At 40.7% G+C, this 15,909-nt stretch overlaps 1 protein-coding gene across 2 annotated transcripts in view; it reads right to left on the reverse strand.

Moving 5' to 3' along the window:
* The window catches only part of MICU3 (mitochondrial calcium uptake family member 3), a 45,363-nt gene that overhangs the window by 24,640 nt on the left and 4,814 nt on the right, over positions 1-15,909 (reverse strand). For both annotated transcript variants that reach the window (XM_081208931.1, XM_081208932.1), the window contains exons 2-4: positions 7,652-7,805; positions 5,475-5,506; positions 4,560-4,638 (exon numbers count right to left, since the gene is read on the reverse strand). In XM_081208931.1, the coding sequence (XP_081065057.1) occupies positions 4,560-4,638; positions 5,475-5,506; positions 7,652-7,805 (265 nt within the window). The remainder of the gene's footprint in view (positions 1-4,559; positions 4,639-5,474; positions 5,507-7,651; positions 7,806-15,909) is intronic.

Consider the following 15,909-nt stretch of genomic DNA (forward strand, 5'->3'; position numbering starts at 1 on the left):
TGGACAAAAAAGAGGACACCCCATAAAGAGCAACAACAGATTGATACAGGATGTCTCTGCAGCTGTATAGTTGGAACATTAATGGCGCAAATTCCCCGGAAAAACGCAAAAGGATTTTCCATATTTTGAAAAAAGAACATCTGGACATAATTTGTCTGCAAGAAACTCATGTGACTAGGCTCCATAGGAAAGTGTTAATTAACAAAAGACTAGGCCAAGAATTTATCTCATCAGACAGAGTTAAAAAGAGAGGCGTGGTAATCTACGCAAAGGAGAACCTATCACCGAAATTTTTGTTTAAAGATGAACAAGGAAGAATCCTGGCAATTGAAATACAAACCCAAGGAGAAAAAGTTTTGATATTAGGAATTTACGCACCAAATGAGGGGAAATCAGAATTTTACAAGAAGCTACATGAGACATTACTGGATTATCTGGATTACTCTAATATCATTATGATGGGAGACATGAATGGGGTGGTCTCCACTTACATGGATAAGTCACAAAACCAGAATTTGACCAAGGATGGCAGACTACCAAAAACTTTTTTTGAATTAACTGACAATATGGACTTGATTGATATATGGAGGATGAGAAACCCCTTAGGTAAAGAAGGAACTTTTTTCTCTGAGGCCCACCTGTCATGGACAAGAATCGACCAAATTTGGACAACTAGAGGGCTGGCACCTAAGACTATAAGAGTGGAAATCTGCCCAAAGACCTGCTCCGACCATAACGCTTTGAAAATGGAAGTGAGACTCACCCCAGCCGATTCCTTCAGATGGAAAATGAATGACAATTTGTTAAGAGATCAAGAGATTGTAAAGAAGGCCCAAAAAGCTTTAAAGGACTATTTTGAAATCAACTTGAACACTTCGGTGGAAAAAAGAACAATCTGGGACGCAAGTAAAGCCGTTATGAGAGGGTTTCTGATACAACAGAATACGATCAAGAAAAAACTCTGGAATGGAAGAAAGGATAAGATACTAGAGAAGATAAGAGATGGAGAGAAAAAGTTAAGATTGAATCCAAAATCAAAAGAGACTTTAAGAGAAATTAAATTCCACCAGTCACAATATACGAAACTGATAAACCAAGAAGTGGAATGGAAAATCAAACAAATGAAACAAAGATCTTTTGAATCCGCGAACAAATGTGGAAAACTGCTAGCTTGGCAGTTGAAAAAGAGACAAAAATTAAATTATGTTACCAACCTAGAAGTTGAAGGGAAAAACATTCAGAAACCGGGAGAAATTAGAAAGTGTTTCCAGAAATACTTTTAAAAATTATATACCCAAGGGCCTGAGGAAGCGATTGAGATAGACCAATTTTTGAAAGACAATGGTTTACCAGAACTATCTCAGGAGAAGAGATCAATCTTGAATCACAAAATAACACAACAGGAAATTGAGGAGGCCATTCAGAACATGCAGCTAGGCAAATCTCCAGGCCCTGATGGACTTACCTCCAAGTATTATAGGACGTTAAAAGACTACCTGATACAACCATTAATGGAGGTTTGCAACCAGATTATGGGGGGAGGGAGGGCACCAGAAACGTGGAAAGAAGCATTCATCACACTGATACCCAAAGTGGAAACTGAAAAGACTCAACTTAAGAACTACCGTCCCATCTCACTCCTAAACGTGGATTACAAAATATTTGCAGACATTTTGGCAAATAGATTTAAAAAAGTACTAAATGAAGTAATTCATAAGGACCAAGCAGGCTTTCTTCCAGGCAGGCATCTGTTTGACAATACCAGGAACATTATTGATATTTTGGAACTTTTGCAAACAAATATTAACACCAAAGCAGTGTTAATATTCATTGATGCAGAGAAGGCCTTTGATAATATTTCTTGGAAGTTTATGAAGAAAAACTTGGAAGGGATGGGAGTGGGACGGGGGTTTGAAAATGGAATAGAAGCAATTTATTCAGAACAAAAAGCTAAGTTGATAGTGAACAATGTGGTGACAGAAGAGTTTCATATTGAAAAAGGAACACGACAGGGGTGCCCCCTATCCCCTTTATTATTCATCTCGGTCCTGGAGGTGTTGCTGAATATGATTAGGAAGGATCGGCAGGTACAAGGAATACGGGTCGGAGCGAAACAATACAAACTGAAAGCTTTTGCAGATGACCTGGTTTTAACACTACAGGAGCCAGAATCTAGTACAAAAAGAGTTTTAGAATTGATTCAAGAATTTGGTCGGGTGGCGGGATTTAAGTTGAATAAACAAAAAACTAAGGTACTAGGGAAGAATTTGACATCTTCTGAAACAGATGGGTTTCAGAAGGAAACAGACTTAAATACTGTTAAAAAAGTGAAATACCTAGGGGTTAACTTGTCTTCCAAAAATTTGAACTTATTTAAAGACAACTATGAGAAATGTTGGTCAGAAGTTAAAAAAGATCTAGAAATCTGGTCAAGATTGAAACTATCCTTGCTAGGCCGAATTGCAGCTATAAAGATGAACGTTTTGCCAAAAATGTTGTTTCTGTTTCAAGGCTTGCAGATCGTGGACAGAGTGGAATGTTTTGGAAAGTGGCAGAAGGATATTTCGAAGTTTGTCTGGCAGGGCAAAAAGCCCCGAATAAAGTTTAAAATATTAACTGATGCAAAAGAAAGAGGGGGGTTTGCCCTGCCAGACTTAAGGTTATATTACGAAGCTGCAGCCTTCTGCTGGATGAAAGATTGGATTTTGCTAGAAAACACTGATGTCCTAGATCTGGAAGGCTTTAACAATTCGTTAGGTTGGCATGCGTATTTGTGGTATGACAAGGCAAAAACACACGGAATGTTCAAAAACCAATTTTAAAGCACGCTATTCTGGCAAGTAAGTACTCAAAATGGGTGACTTCTGCCCAATCACATCTTTCTTCTTTATTAATGCCTCTGTCATAACTAATTTCAACACCTTATTGCAATACCTTTTATATAAATTAATTGGAACGAAAGCAACATGCTTGCCCAGATTCAAGTGTATTGAAACTTAACATACATTTCAGCTTAAAAGAGTATGAACCACATGAACTTATTGCTTAACACTCCAAACCCTCAAAAGTGGATTGCAAAATCCAACAACTGTTAGAAAGTCTTTTTCTTTTACCTCCCATATGCTCACTGCCACAAAAATAAAAAAGTCAAAGTTGCACAACTAATCTAGCCTGCTCATTTAAGCCATCACACTTCTGGCATTTAATTTTTTTCACTGAAAGTCTCAGTCACCTAACAATTAATGATCTTTTCACATCATGCTTATTCATCCTATTTATTCATTGCACCACAAACAATGTTGTTCACTCTCCTTCAGACCATTTGCCTCCAAAAGGCAGGGCTTCAGGCCTGCCAAAGTACCCAGAGTGCATGCACACACAAAGGCCCCCTGACTTTAAAATGTTCTATTTAAGTCACTTTACTGGAGACCAATGAATGAAAAGCGGCTCTTGTGAAGTAGGTCAGGCAGACAAGAACACAGCTATCCAGGAAATCTTGAACACATTTCTGCTTTTTGTCAGTACCAGTATATTGCATCCTATAGACAGATAGTTCTGGATGACTGCTCTTGCTGTTCTGGGAGAGAGATTCTGGAAAGGCTGCAGGCAACAGAGAAAAATCCTGTGGGCAAATTACAGCTCAGTCTGCTGAAGGCAGTACTATTCATTTAGCTACAAATGATTGCAGTGCCAATAGAATCAGAACAAAACAGTAATAGTTAGTCAAAATAAAAAAATTCCTTCCAGTAGCACCTTAAAGACCAACTAAGTTAGTTCTTGGTATGAGCTTTCGTGTGCATGCACACTTCTTCAGATACACTCGTGTGCATGCACACGAAAGCTCATACCAAGAACTAACTTAGTTGGTCTTTAAGGTGCTACTGGAAGGATTTTTTTTATTTTGACTATGGCAGACCAACACGGTTACCTACCTGTAACAGTAATAGTTAGTGTGAGGGAAGATCCTAAAAAGGTAAAGGGCAATCTAAGGCTTAAGGTAAATACTGTTGTGAGTTTCTGGGTGCCAGATTCCCCTGTGTTATAAGTTTCTGGGTGCCAGACACGGAATTCAGCCCATGGTAAAATATAAGGCAGGCCAGTTTCCTGATGAGGAAATCACCTGGAGTGATGGGCCATTAGGAAAACAAAAGGAAGGTGATGAGCCATTAGGGAAGTGAAAGAGAAGGGGCTCTGTGCCAGACAGCAAATGAGAGGGGGCCCTCTCTCAATTCAAGAATCAGTTGTAGCACAAAGTGGGAATCTGAGGGCAGAGTTTGCTATGATGTGACATAGAGGCTGTAAAACAACAGAAAAAGCCATGTCTGATTTCTGCTTGAATCAAAGGCTTCAGCTATGGGAGAAACAAGACCCATTTTGGGGTGTTGATGCTGTGACCCCCTTCATCGTAGGCTCAGGTTGCATATATGTGTAAATAAACCACGTATCCTACAGACTCCACAGATTCCGCTGTGCCTCATTTTCAAAGGAAACTCAAAGCCTGGGTAAGCACCTGGAACTCCTGGAATCTCACATTCTAGAAAACATATATTCCTCTGTACCTTTCTCTTGGAGGTTACGAAAGAGTTTTGACGACCCTTTCCAAACTGGTGGAGTTTCTACAAGTATTTGATTCAATTCCTGTAAAACAGTAATTAAAAGAAAGTTGGCTATCTATGTGATAAAAAGGCTCAATAAGGCTGCAATCCTCTACAAACCTACCTGAAAGCAAGTACCCTTGAACTCAATGGAACTTACTTCTTAGTAGATATATACCATATTACACTGCAGAGAGGAAAGGTTGTGGCAAGAACTGGATTAAATCCCATGGTACAAGATATTGGAAAGTCTAGGTTATAACAGCATGAAAACGTTTAATAAAGTAGAATGATGGAATGCATATTACATATACAGTTGTACCTTAGTTCTCGAACGCCCCATAACTTGTATGTTTTGGCTTCTGAACGATCAAAAACCGGAAGTGAGTGTTCCGGTTTTGAAACATTCTTTTGGAAGCCGAACATCCGACGGGGCTTCTGCAGCTTCTGATTGGCTGCAGGAGCAGAAGTTGAACATTTTGAAAGTCAAACGGACTTCCGGAACGGATTCTGTTCAACTTCCGAGGTACGACTGTAATAAAAATATGCATTCACATCATTCCCATCAACAATATCAATGAAAGTGAAAATGAGGGAGCAGCTTGCCTAAGGTCACTAATCTGAGTTACATCTGAGCTGGGAATTGAAAGAAGGGCCCTCAGCTTTTGACTCTTCGTCACTACACCACACCAGTTCACCCAATACTGAAAACTTTAATGTCAATCTCTTCACACCTATGAGCTATTTATACAATTCAAGCAAAGGGAAGTGCTTCAGACATTCCTCTCAAAATATAAAGTAACTGTAGATAGTACACATACAACAATTACACACATTGAGGCAAATCCTAATTCTTTGTTGTGCAGAATTGAAGCTCACCTGTTTTGAAAGAGACTTCCATTTTCTTGTCCCTAAAATGAATACAGAAATAATTACTCACACTAAATATTCAATAGCACAGGAACATAGGAGCTGTCCTATCGATAGAGCAGATGGCTGTTCCATCTAGTTCTGCATTGTCTACACTGACTGGCGTTGGCTCTCCAAGGTTTCAGGCAAGAGTTTTCCTCAGTCCTACCTGAAGACATCAGGGATAGAATCCGGGACTGCATTGGCTGCACAGATTATTATTGCAAAGCAAAATAGTGGTCATTTCTTTTAAGCTGGTGCTAGGTCTGGGGTTGCTAACTTGTGACACTCCTGATGTTGCTGAACTACAACTCCAATCATCTCTGATCATTGGTCATGCTGTGTGGGGCAGATGGCAGTTAAAGTCCAACAGCAACATGGAGGCTCACAAGTTCCCCATCTCTACTAGAGACGGTTTCTAAATCGCAAGAGATTTTATACCACCCGGTACTCATCCAGTTGCTATTATTTTTGTTTATATAAACCATTTTTAGACTGCTTTTTCAGCAACTCAAAACAGCTAACAATTAGTTTAGAAACACCAGTTAGATCAAAGCAACAATCAAGCAAACGAAACCAGGTTATCAAATAAGCACAAGAACATTAACTCATCCTGGCAACCTTAAGAACTGCCTTCTCCAATATGACCATCCCAAGACCTGAAAACCTATTTGGAAGCCCTTGTTTGCATCCTCATGCTTTCAACGGTGAGGTGGCAGGTGACATAACCACCCTTGCTGTTGTGATGCCTGACTGCATGACCCCAGACTGAGACCCCCAAAGTCTGGCTGCAACTGCATCATTGGCAGCACTCCCCTTTGAAATGCTTTGACCAGGAAAGTTAGCCTGGAACTATCTCTTGTCTTTTATTGCACTGTCCAGCTTTTATTATGCTTACTTTATTATTATTATTATTATTAGTAGTAGTAGTAGTAGTAGTAATAGTAGTAGTAGTAGTAGTAGTAATTCACCAGTTTGAGTTTCAACAGGCTGACCAGCAGAACAGAAATCAACCAAATGTACAAAACAAAAAGCAACAAAATTCAAACCCCAATTGCTGAAAAGAGAGATATTTTATCCAGAATGCAAAAAAGAAAAAGTGGGTTTCCAAATATCCAAAAGCAAATGTTTTTAGGCTTCCAGATCTTAGGAATGATAAGTACAAAGGCCATACTGCCACTTTTCTCTTTCACTATGATGGAACACCAAGCAATGCTTGCTGACCTACGCTCAATTGGAGCATGAGGGAAAAGCAGCCTTTCAGGTTTGTGGATCCCAGGCCATGTAAAGGCTTTAAAGGATTAAAATCAGCACTTTAAATTGAGCCCAGAAGCAGATCAGTTACCAGTCAATTCTTTAGTGTTAATAGTTTTTCTATACAGAAAAGTAAAAAAGAGTTATTACTGTTTAAATGACTTTTGCGACCTTACTCTTCCTTCAAATTGCTTCTCAAAGTCCACCTTTTCCACACAGCCTTTGACTTATCCCTTTAATCCTCATTCCCTTCTTTAATCATATTCCTCCCTCCCTGCTCTTGTCTCTTCTCTCCTACTTTTGGTTGCTTTCCCTATTGCTTATTTTAGATTTCAAGAACCCTAGGGAAAGGGTTCTGACTAGTTTTTCCCATGCAAAATGCATCATACAAACAATAACATCAGCTTTAAAGTATTTTGCATAGTAAATTTTAGTGTGCCTAAAAGGGACCATGAAACCAATATTATTTCTATTTTTGATTTTTACCCTTGATTTCACAAAGCTCAATGGTTTAAAGTTTGAAAATATCAGCACCAATATACAATTGTAAATACCTGGGATACCTAAAGTGAGCCCACACAAAAGGGAAGATATACTTTAATAAAAAATAATCTGTAAGACTGTATATGAACATTCAGTGTAGCAAACACATTGGTGGTGGATGCAGAGGAAATTGATCAAAACATCAAACAAAGGCAGTTATAGAAGGAGCACACACAGAGAAAATTATGTATTTATTCACACATACCTAGATTGAGTGCCCAGGTGGTGAGGGTTGGCTTCTTACTAAAATGCTAGTCTAGCTCAATAAAGTTCTGGAGATTGCTCTGCAGAACACATATTTGGAACGACTCAGAAACCACACCCAGAAAACAACAACAAACTATACTTACTCTTTGGTTCATCATTTGAAACAGACTGAATGAAGTCATATGGTGTCATAAAGAGCTGCCCTTCAAATTCTAAACTGGCAAACATGCGAAATCGCTGCTCCCGGGAAGTTGCATAAAGATCCAACTCTTGAAGATCTGGTCTGCTTTCTGTGCCCTTTTAAAAAGACAAAAGAAACCAAGAGAGTGTTAGCTGTTTTGTTGACAGAGATCCTAATGCTCTCCCCCACAGTTTAAACTGGCTGACCTCCCTCTCACCTTCAATCCCACAACAGTTTTTTTTTTAATCATAGACTATATATTTCCTTTCCTAACTCCCACTTATAGTTTAAACCTACAGCTGAAAGAAATGTGAGTCATATGCATGTATTACTTTACTATAAAAGCAGCATCTATTACAGAGGACATATCAACTATTATGCCCTATCATAATGGGTTTGTGGTTTGGTTTGGTTTGGTTTGGTTTAGTACTGAGCTAAAAATGCCTCCTTCCTTTTCAAGGTGCAATTTATCTCCAGCAAAAGTGGGGAAATTTTTATTTTTTGGTCTTTTTTTTGGTGAGTAGGTGTGTGCAGGGGGCAGGAAGAGAAATTTATCCTACTTTTAGTGGGGCTTATATATGATATAGGTATGAGTAGGCAGTAGGGCTGCAGCCTTTCTTTCATAATAAAATTGTTTTGTTAGTTCAAGTGGTGGCAGAGTTAAATGGCCAGCATCAGCTGGTGGGATCCCTCATTGGGTATAGTCCGGGAACCATGCCATGCCATAGCATTCTTTCCAGAAGGATTGTCAGCAATAAATAAGTATATATTTTAAAGGCTGTTTCCACTTCCCTGTTGCTTATTGCAGCTCCACCACTGCTTGAAGCAGTGTCAAGACTGCAACCCGCTGACATCTAGCATGGTAAACCATTCCATCCCTGGAAAATTATTGAGAACTTTCTCCCAACTCACGTAAGTAAGAAAAATAATTTCAGTGCTGTTTTCACCCTCCCTGTGCCTTAAAAGGTCTGTACTGTGTTATATTTTAAAGGGTAGTCAGGAAACTTGCCAACAAATCATGCTGCCTTGTTTTGGCCAGGCTTAACAGTTTAAATGGAACTAATCTCTTTCCCTCCATAAAGCAACTTGTAAAGCAGGGCAGAGAAAGAACTTGCCTCCCACCATGTATAAGTATTAGGGCTGCTATGAATGTGTGGTGTTCTGGAACAAAGATGGCAGAAGTGTGCCCAAGTCATGCAGATTCAAACGTTTTCACAAAACATAATGGAAATCACACCTGACACACCATGCAATGAGATCCAGGAAAGGACAAAAGCACTGGTGAGGTAATAGGTAAGAGTCAATAAGGGTCCAATTTCTATTCTTACTTTTGGAGATTATCTGATCCAAATCTCCTAGTAATTAGCGGCAAACCTCAAAAACTTTCATGAAAGCATATCCCTATCAAAAGATGTTAAGACTTTTGTTTACTAATCTTCTTGGCAATCTTACAGTGATGTTGTATCATGTTATAGCTCAGCACCTTTACAAAACTGGACACAGCCATTTCTTTCAAGCAAACCATCACAAATCTCTAATTAAAACCATTTTCTTACCATTATGAAAAGTGGGTTTTAGAGAGAATGTGTATTTCTATGTGAAATCTGGAAGCTAACTACAATGAATTATTTTGAAATTTACATCTTAAAACATACACACTCAGAATAGGAAACACTTATGTTGGAAATATTTTAATCTGCCTTCCAGAAGAATTACCCTATGTATTCAGCATTGTAGCAATAGACAGAAAACAGCTAACGCCAAATCAAGTCACTTTTCCCAGAACAAAGCAATTCGATGCTTTCTTAATCGGAAGCAAGTCCTGCTGAATTTTATCCTGCTTTCTTCCAGGACAACAGCCCAAGCATATCAATATTATTAACTTTTTCAACGTATATAAATGAAGCTCAAAAACCATTTTGTCAACTTATATATTTCATCAACCCAGCTGTAGCTTTCTTTTAATGTCCTTTTGATAGTGCATTTATGATTATTTGTGTTCATACAGCCATCAGGGCAGTCATCCATGATCCCACTTTCAACACTATTTGCGTTTACAGAAGTTGCGAGGCAGCAATACTGCTCTATTTATATAACCTGCAACTTGTGTTGGAATCCCATAACTTTTTAAAGCCCAGGTGATCTGGGGTGGTTTTTGTCCAACAGTGGCATTGGAGAAGCATTTCAGAGCAAGTAATAAAGAGGAAGGAAGTCCAAACAGATCCACCAACAATGCACTATTATTGTGTGAAGAACACATTGCAGAACACCTGCTGTAGAAACCGCCAGGCTGGAAGAGCATGTGTGATTTACAGTAATTTGTTGGAATTCCAATAAAATATGTTTCCAAAAAATGTAAATATTCAAATACACTTGTTCTGCATTCTGCTGCATCCTAATCTTGCCTCAGGCAGGGCAATCCAATGGGCCTGCCATGTTGACAGCTGGCTTCTGCTGTTCTGCCTAGAGAAGTTAGGCTCCTATGGACTCCTAAGAGAAAAACTGTGAATGAAATGACAGCACCCCACCAGACAATGTAGCAGCTCCTCCTCCAGTGTTCAATGTCCCACCAATGACAGAGCCCATCCCTGTATTAGTCAGGCACTGAAGAAGCAAACTGATGCATAGCAATAGGCAGTGCTTTTTTCCTAAAAAAATATTTGGGGTACTCTCATTTTCCTACTCATACTGAAATACTGCCCCTCAATGAGGCCAAACTTAGATTCACAAAATGTTTAGGGGTATGTGTCCCCCTGCGTCCCCTCAGAAAAAAGCACTGGCAATAGCCATAATTTTGCCAGGGAGGCCCTATGACAAGCAATGAGAGAAGCTATAACTGCATTCTTTCTGACAAGAGCACATGCTATCAGCTCACTGGATAGAGCAATGGGATGGGATACAGACAACAGGTTCAAGGACCACCAGGAGGAGTAGCAGAACCTAGACCCAGCATAGCTTTTGCATGTCCCACCAGCAATATCCATGTTAGATAGAGGTAAAAGAAATTAAGCAAGCAGAAATGCAACCCATAGCGGATACACCGTAAACCAGCTCTTGAGCTACATAGCCACAGCAACAGATAGGGGAAGGACACATAACTGGACATTTCCTATCTTCTGACTCACTTATAGAGGAGGAACCCTAGTTCCATGAAACAGCCTAGGTTTCACACACAGAAAGTCCTAGGTTCAGAGCCTAGAGTAGAACACTTCTTATCCAGTGCTGACCATTATTAGCCCCAAACTGTCATTTTCCAACTGAGAAAAGGCTGCACACAAGATAAAAAGACCTGCTGTATGGAAACCAATGCCAACAATGGCTAAGAAAAGCATCTCAACAAATATATCCATTATCAATAAACCATGCATTCTATTTATCATTAAAACATGCAGTTTATTTAATCCACAATGGATCATGTCAAAACATCTACAAGTCAGAGAGAACAATCTTATACCAAGTACATAGTGTCGTATTTTTCCGTCTATAAGATGCCCCCATGTATAAGACACTCCCAATTTTGGGGGACTCAGATTTAAGAAAATGAGGGGAGGTGTATCTGTGTATAAGACACTCCCTAATTGTTGACATTATTTTTAAGGGAAAAAACCCTAGTCTTATACACGGAAAATCTGGAAGACTGGAGCTCTTTCACTGCTATGGAACAACTATTGTGTCCCATGCTTAAATGTGTGGGTTGTCTCCCTGGACACCTCAGTTGTTGCAGCATGGCAGGATGTTGAAGATCCAGTTCATTTTTTTTATTCTCTCAGTTTTTTTTTATTCACAATATTTATATTTACTTGTTACATACATAGTTCAGACAAGGCACTGTATTTACATATGGCAAAGGGAAGACAGAAGCAAAAAGACAAGTCACACAAGTTCTACTTTTTAGCATGCATTTTCACCTTTCCTTGTGTACCTGTGTGGTGCGCTCTGTTCTGGTAGCCCCAGTTTTTGGAGGTGGAATTTGAGTTGTTGAGCACCTGCAGTCCTAAGGCAGGGTTACTTGTGAGAGTTTGATGCAGAGAAGAGTTAGCAATGTGCTCAAGTTTCTATCTGTTTTGTGAGGCCAAGCTGTTTGTGTGCAAAGTGCCCTTTCTCCATTGTTTCTCATCACCAGAGTTACCCCTGTGTACAGTGGTACCTCAGGTTACAGACGTTTCAGGTTACAGACTCCGCTAACCCAGAAATAGTACCTCGGGTTAAGAACTTTGCTTCAGGATGAGAACAGAAATCGTGCTCCGGCGGCATGGCAGCAGTAGGAGGCCCCATTAGCTAAAGTGGTCCCTCAGGTTAAGAACAGTTTCAGGTTAAGAATGGACCTCCAGATCGAATTAAGTTCTTAACCCAAGGTACCACTGTATATCACATGGAATCAGAGAGGTATAAGCAGATGCCCTACTATCTGAGTTGTGGTGTCCCCCGTGGGGCTTACATACTGGCAGCTGTGTGCTGAGTTACAACATATCCAAGGCCAGGGGTCAGCAAGCTTTTTCAGCTGTGGGCCAGTCCACCGTCCCTCAGACCATGTGGTGGGCCGGACTATATTTTGGGGAAAAAAATGAATGAATTACTATGCCCCACAAATAACACAGATATGCATTTGAAACAAAAGCACACATTCTACTCATGTAAAAACACACTGATTCCCGTTCTGCCCGCGGGCCAGATTGAGAAGGCAACTGGGCCACATCTGGCCCACAGGCCTTAGGTTGCCTACCCCTGTCCTAGGCTCTGTTGTGGTGACAGCTCCCACTGAGCTCCCAAAATCAGCTCCCACTGAAGTCAATTAGAGGGAAATCAAAATCCTTTCTGCTCTGCCCAGTGTTGATGTACAGTTATGTCATTGACAGGGTGTGGCTTTGTATTGATGGCAGAGCATAGGACATGGCATATAGATGTTCTGCTGGCATATATTTGCTGATGGAACAACTATACCAGTGCATAAAGGGAATTACACTGGTTTATCTGTCATGACTGTGGTGTATCTGGTGCTGCACAGGCTAAGTGGGGATTCTACAAAATTCTAAAGACTCACAGCCTGCACAACGCAAGTATAGGATTGTGCCATGAATTAGTATATGATACAGTACTTTATTTCCACAGTGGGACAGATAATTCATTTGAGATTCTGACTGAAATCACTGTACTATGAAACAAACACATTCTGACCAAAAAGGTAGTAGCTGTATTTTTGCACTCAGCCTTTAGAAAGAAAAGTTGCTGCACAAAGTGCAGGGGACACAAAATTACAGTGCAATGATTATTATTCTGCTGAATTTTACACTTAATATAAAAAATGTAAACACTTTGTGACTATAAAACAAAAATCCTTATGAAATTATCACTTCCCATTTTCAAGCCAAGTCCTTACAACTTTTATCAAAGTTTACTATAAAGCGTTTCTTTTTATTTTAAATGAGCAATTTTCACATTCCTTGATGCAAAGTCAGTTTGTTTGAAATTAGTGTGATTCTGTACAAATGAGGGAAATGAAGGAAAAGAAAACAGTTTTTAAAAAGCAGTGCTTTACTTGGCCTCAGGCTAACATACTATGCTCCCAAGTAGATAAAAGTGGTATAATTTTGTTTGCATGCTGGGTGGCCAAAAGGTTAAACATCAAATTCTTAGTGTGGGAAAATCCCAAAGCAGACAAAACTGTTTTGGTACTTAGCAAACTCTGGAGCAGAATGTACTAGTTGTCCAGCTATGTGATTTTCTAACTACAGGATTTTATATAAATATTCTAAAAACACAAAAGTGTAGGTATATATAATATTACATTTTCTGACATAATTTAAAAGTAGAACGTCACAGTTCTGGTAGTTCAGAATCCTTTCCCAAAAACATTTGACCATACAAAGTTGCCAAACTTTCAATGACTTTATGGTAAAACACATCCTGCACCCAAAATTCTTATTGCGCGGACAGGCGGAGTCCCCCAGATCCCGAGCGGCCCCCCCGTCATATGGAATAATGACTCAAGACAACGTGCTAGGGGATTAAATTGGCCACTTTATTAAATTTCAAATGTGGGTAGACCTTGGCTCAGGCATTGGGTGTTATCCCTCCCCAGTCCCCAGCCGGGGACCTAGGGAGCATCAGGGTTATTCAGTGTGTGTGTGTGGGGGGATGGGCCGGCTCTGGAGAACATATGTTCAAGCTGAGATAGCCGCCCCCTTACGCCGCCACAGGGGAGAGCAATGACGACCTTTCGGCGTACGGTCAAAGCCTCCCTTCAGAAACCCCTTTAACGGGGAACTCTGGTATTGCCGCTGCAAAGAGGAAGATAGACTAAAGGATTCCGCCCAAGGCCTGATACCGCCAAAGTTGTGACGTTTTGCTACGGGAAAGTCGAAACCTGCCAATGCAGGGAAATTCCTTTCCAGCCCTTTAACAGCGACCTTGATGTAGCAGCACCCGCATACCTGTGAAGAAAAGTTAACCTGCAAATAAGACATTAACTGAGGGTGGGTAGGGTGGGAGAAGCTCTGGAGCCAAGTGAGGATTCCCAGGTAAGATCCTCCCTCTATTGTGTGGGTAGGTAGTCCCTCCCCTACCTGGCCTGGTCTCCTTGGCAACGCTTCCCCCAGGTGGGATTGGACAGCTGACTGAGGTAGGTGGAGACCTCCAGGTATCCCACCTGAGGGAAGGCGAAGCCAAGCCTATGCTGATGGAGCTGCTCCAGATCCAGGGGCTGCGCGCGTCCACGCAAAGGCCCCCCCCCGTTTTTATGCGGGGAGCAGTCATTGCTGTCACACTTCTACCAATCAGTATTATGTGGTATTGCAATATATTCACTTTCATGTAAAAAAGGTAAAGGACCCCTGGATGGTTAAGTCCAGTCAAAGGAGACTATGGGGTTGCAGCGCTCATCTTACTTTTAGGCTGAGGGAGATGGTGTTTGTCCACAGACAGCTTTCTACAGCATGGCTAAAGGTAAAGGTAAAGGTAAAGGTACCCCTGACCATTAGGTCCAGTTGTGACAGACTCTGGGGTTGCGGCGCTCATCTCACTTTACTGGCCAAGGGAGCCGGCATACAGCTTCCAGGTCATGTGGCCAGCATGACTAAGCCGCTTCTGGCGAACCAGAGCAGCGCACGGAAACACCATTTACATTCCCACTGGAGTGGTACCTATTTATCTACTTGCACTTTGACGTGCTTTCGAACTGCTAGGTTGGCAGGAACAGGGACCGAGCTACGGGAGCTCACCCCGTCGCGGGGATTTGAACCGCCGACCTTCTGATCGGCTAGTCCTAGGCTCTGTGATTTAACCCACAGCGCCACCGGCGTCCCTTGTATGGCTACTGTACTACAATTCTTATAATGCAGTACTTCTTGCCTACATATTCACATGTGAATGTGAAAAATCCAAGGAAAAAAGCTGACCTTAATTTTCAGATCAGCGGATCAGGATTTCACCAGAGTACTTATATATTATTATCGAATCCTGTATGTACATAAAAAGACAAGGGGTTGATTTGGACATAATGCTAACCATCATTTTACTTCCCTTTCTCCTCTCCGGCATGGATGCGAGGAAGAAGCTTTTGCTTTTGATTAACCACAACTTCCTTGACTGACCAGGGCCAAACAACCTATGGTTAATCTTATGCCTAGTGAAAACAAGCCAACTTTATAGTTTATGAAGCTGGATTGTTTGCACTAACTATTGCTTATTTAGGTCTGAATGGCATGGTAGGCTGTGGTTAATCAAAATGGAAGTGAAAGATTCCAATCTTTTCCATGGGGCTGTGCTGGAGAAGAAGAGGGGAACGTGTAAACCTAAACGGAAGGAAAACTTATTCTCATAATGCTAAACCATGGTTTACTGCAGCCTCCACCAACATGTCCGCCAGATGTTTTGGACTTCAACTCCCATTAGCCTTAGCCAGCGCAGCTGAAAATTGCCACAATTATTACAAATCACAGAGAAGTCACCCTTGCTCTGTTCTGTATCTTCACTAACATTTTATCAGGCTACCTCGCCCTCGCTCAGAACACCCTCTTAAACTTTTTTCTTTCATTATCTATATAGGTTATATAAAGCACCTGGTAAATGTTTTAGGATTTCTATAAAATGAATAAACATGGCAGAATATCAGATTAGGAGAAGAAGAGGTGCTTTCATCCCAGATTTTTCAATACCTTTGGGTGTATCAATGTGAAATCTAGAAGTGTTCTAACTATGCTACTTCAGTAGCATTCCTGAAAC

The sequence above is a fragment of the Podarcis bocagei genome, assembly GCF_964188305.1.
Source record: "Podarcis bocagei genome assembly, chromosome: 9".
In the NCBI taxonomy this organism is placed as follows: domain Eukaryota; kingdom Metazoa; phylum Chordata; class Lepidosauria; order Squamata; family Lacertidae; genus Podarcis; species Podarcis bocagei.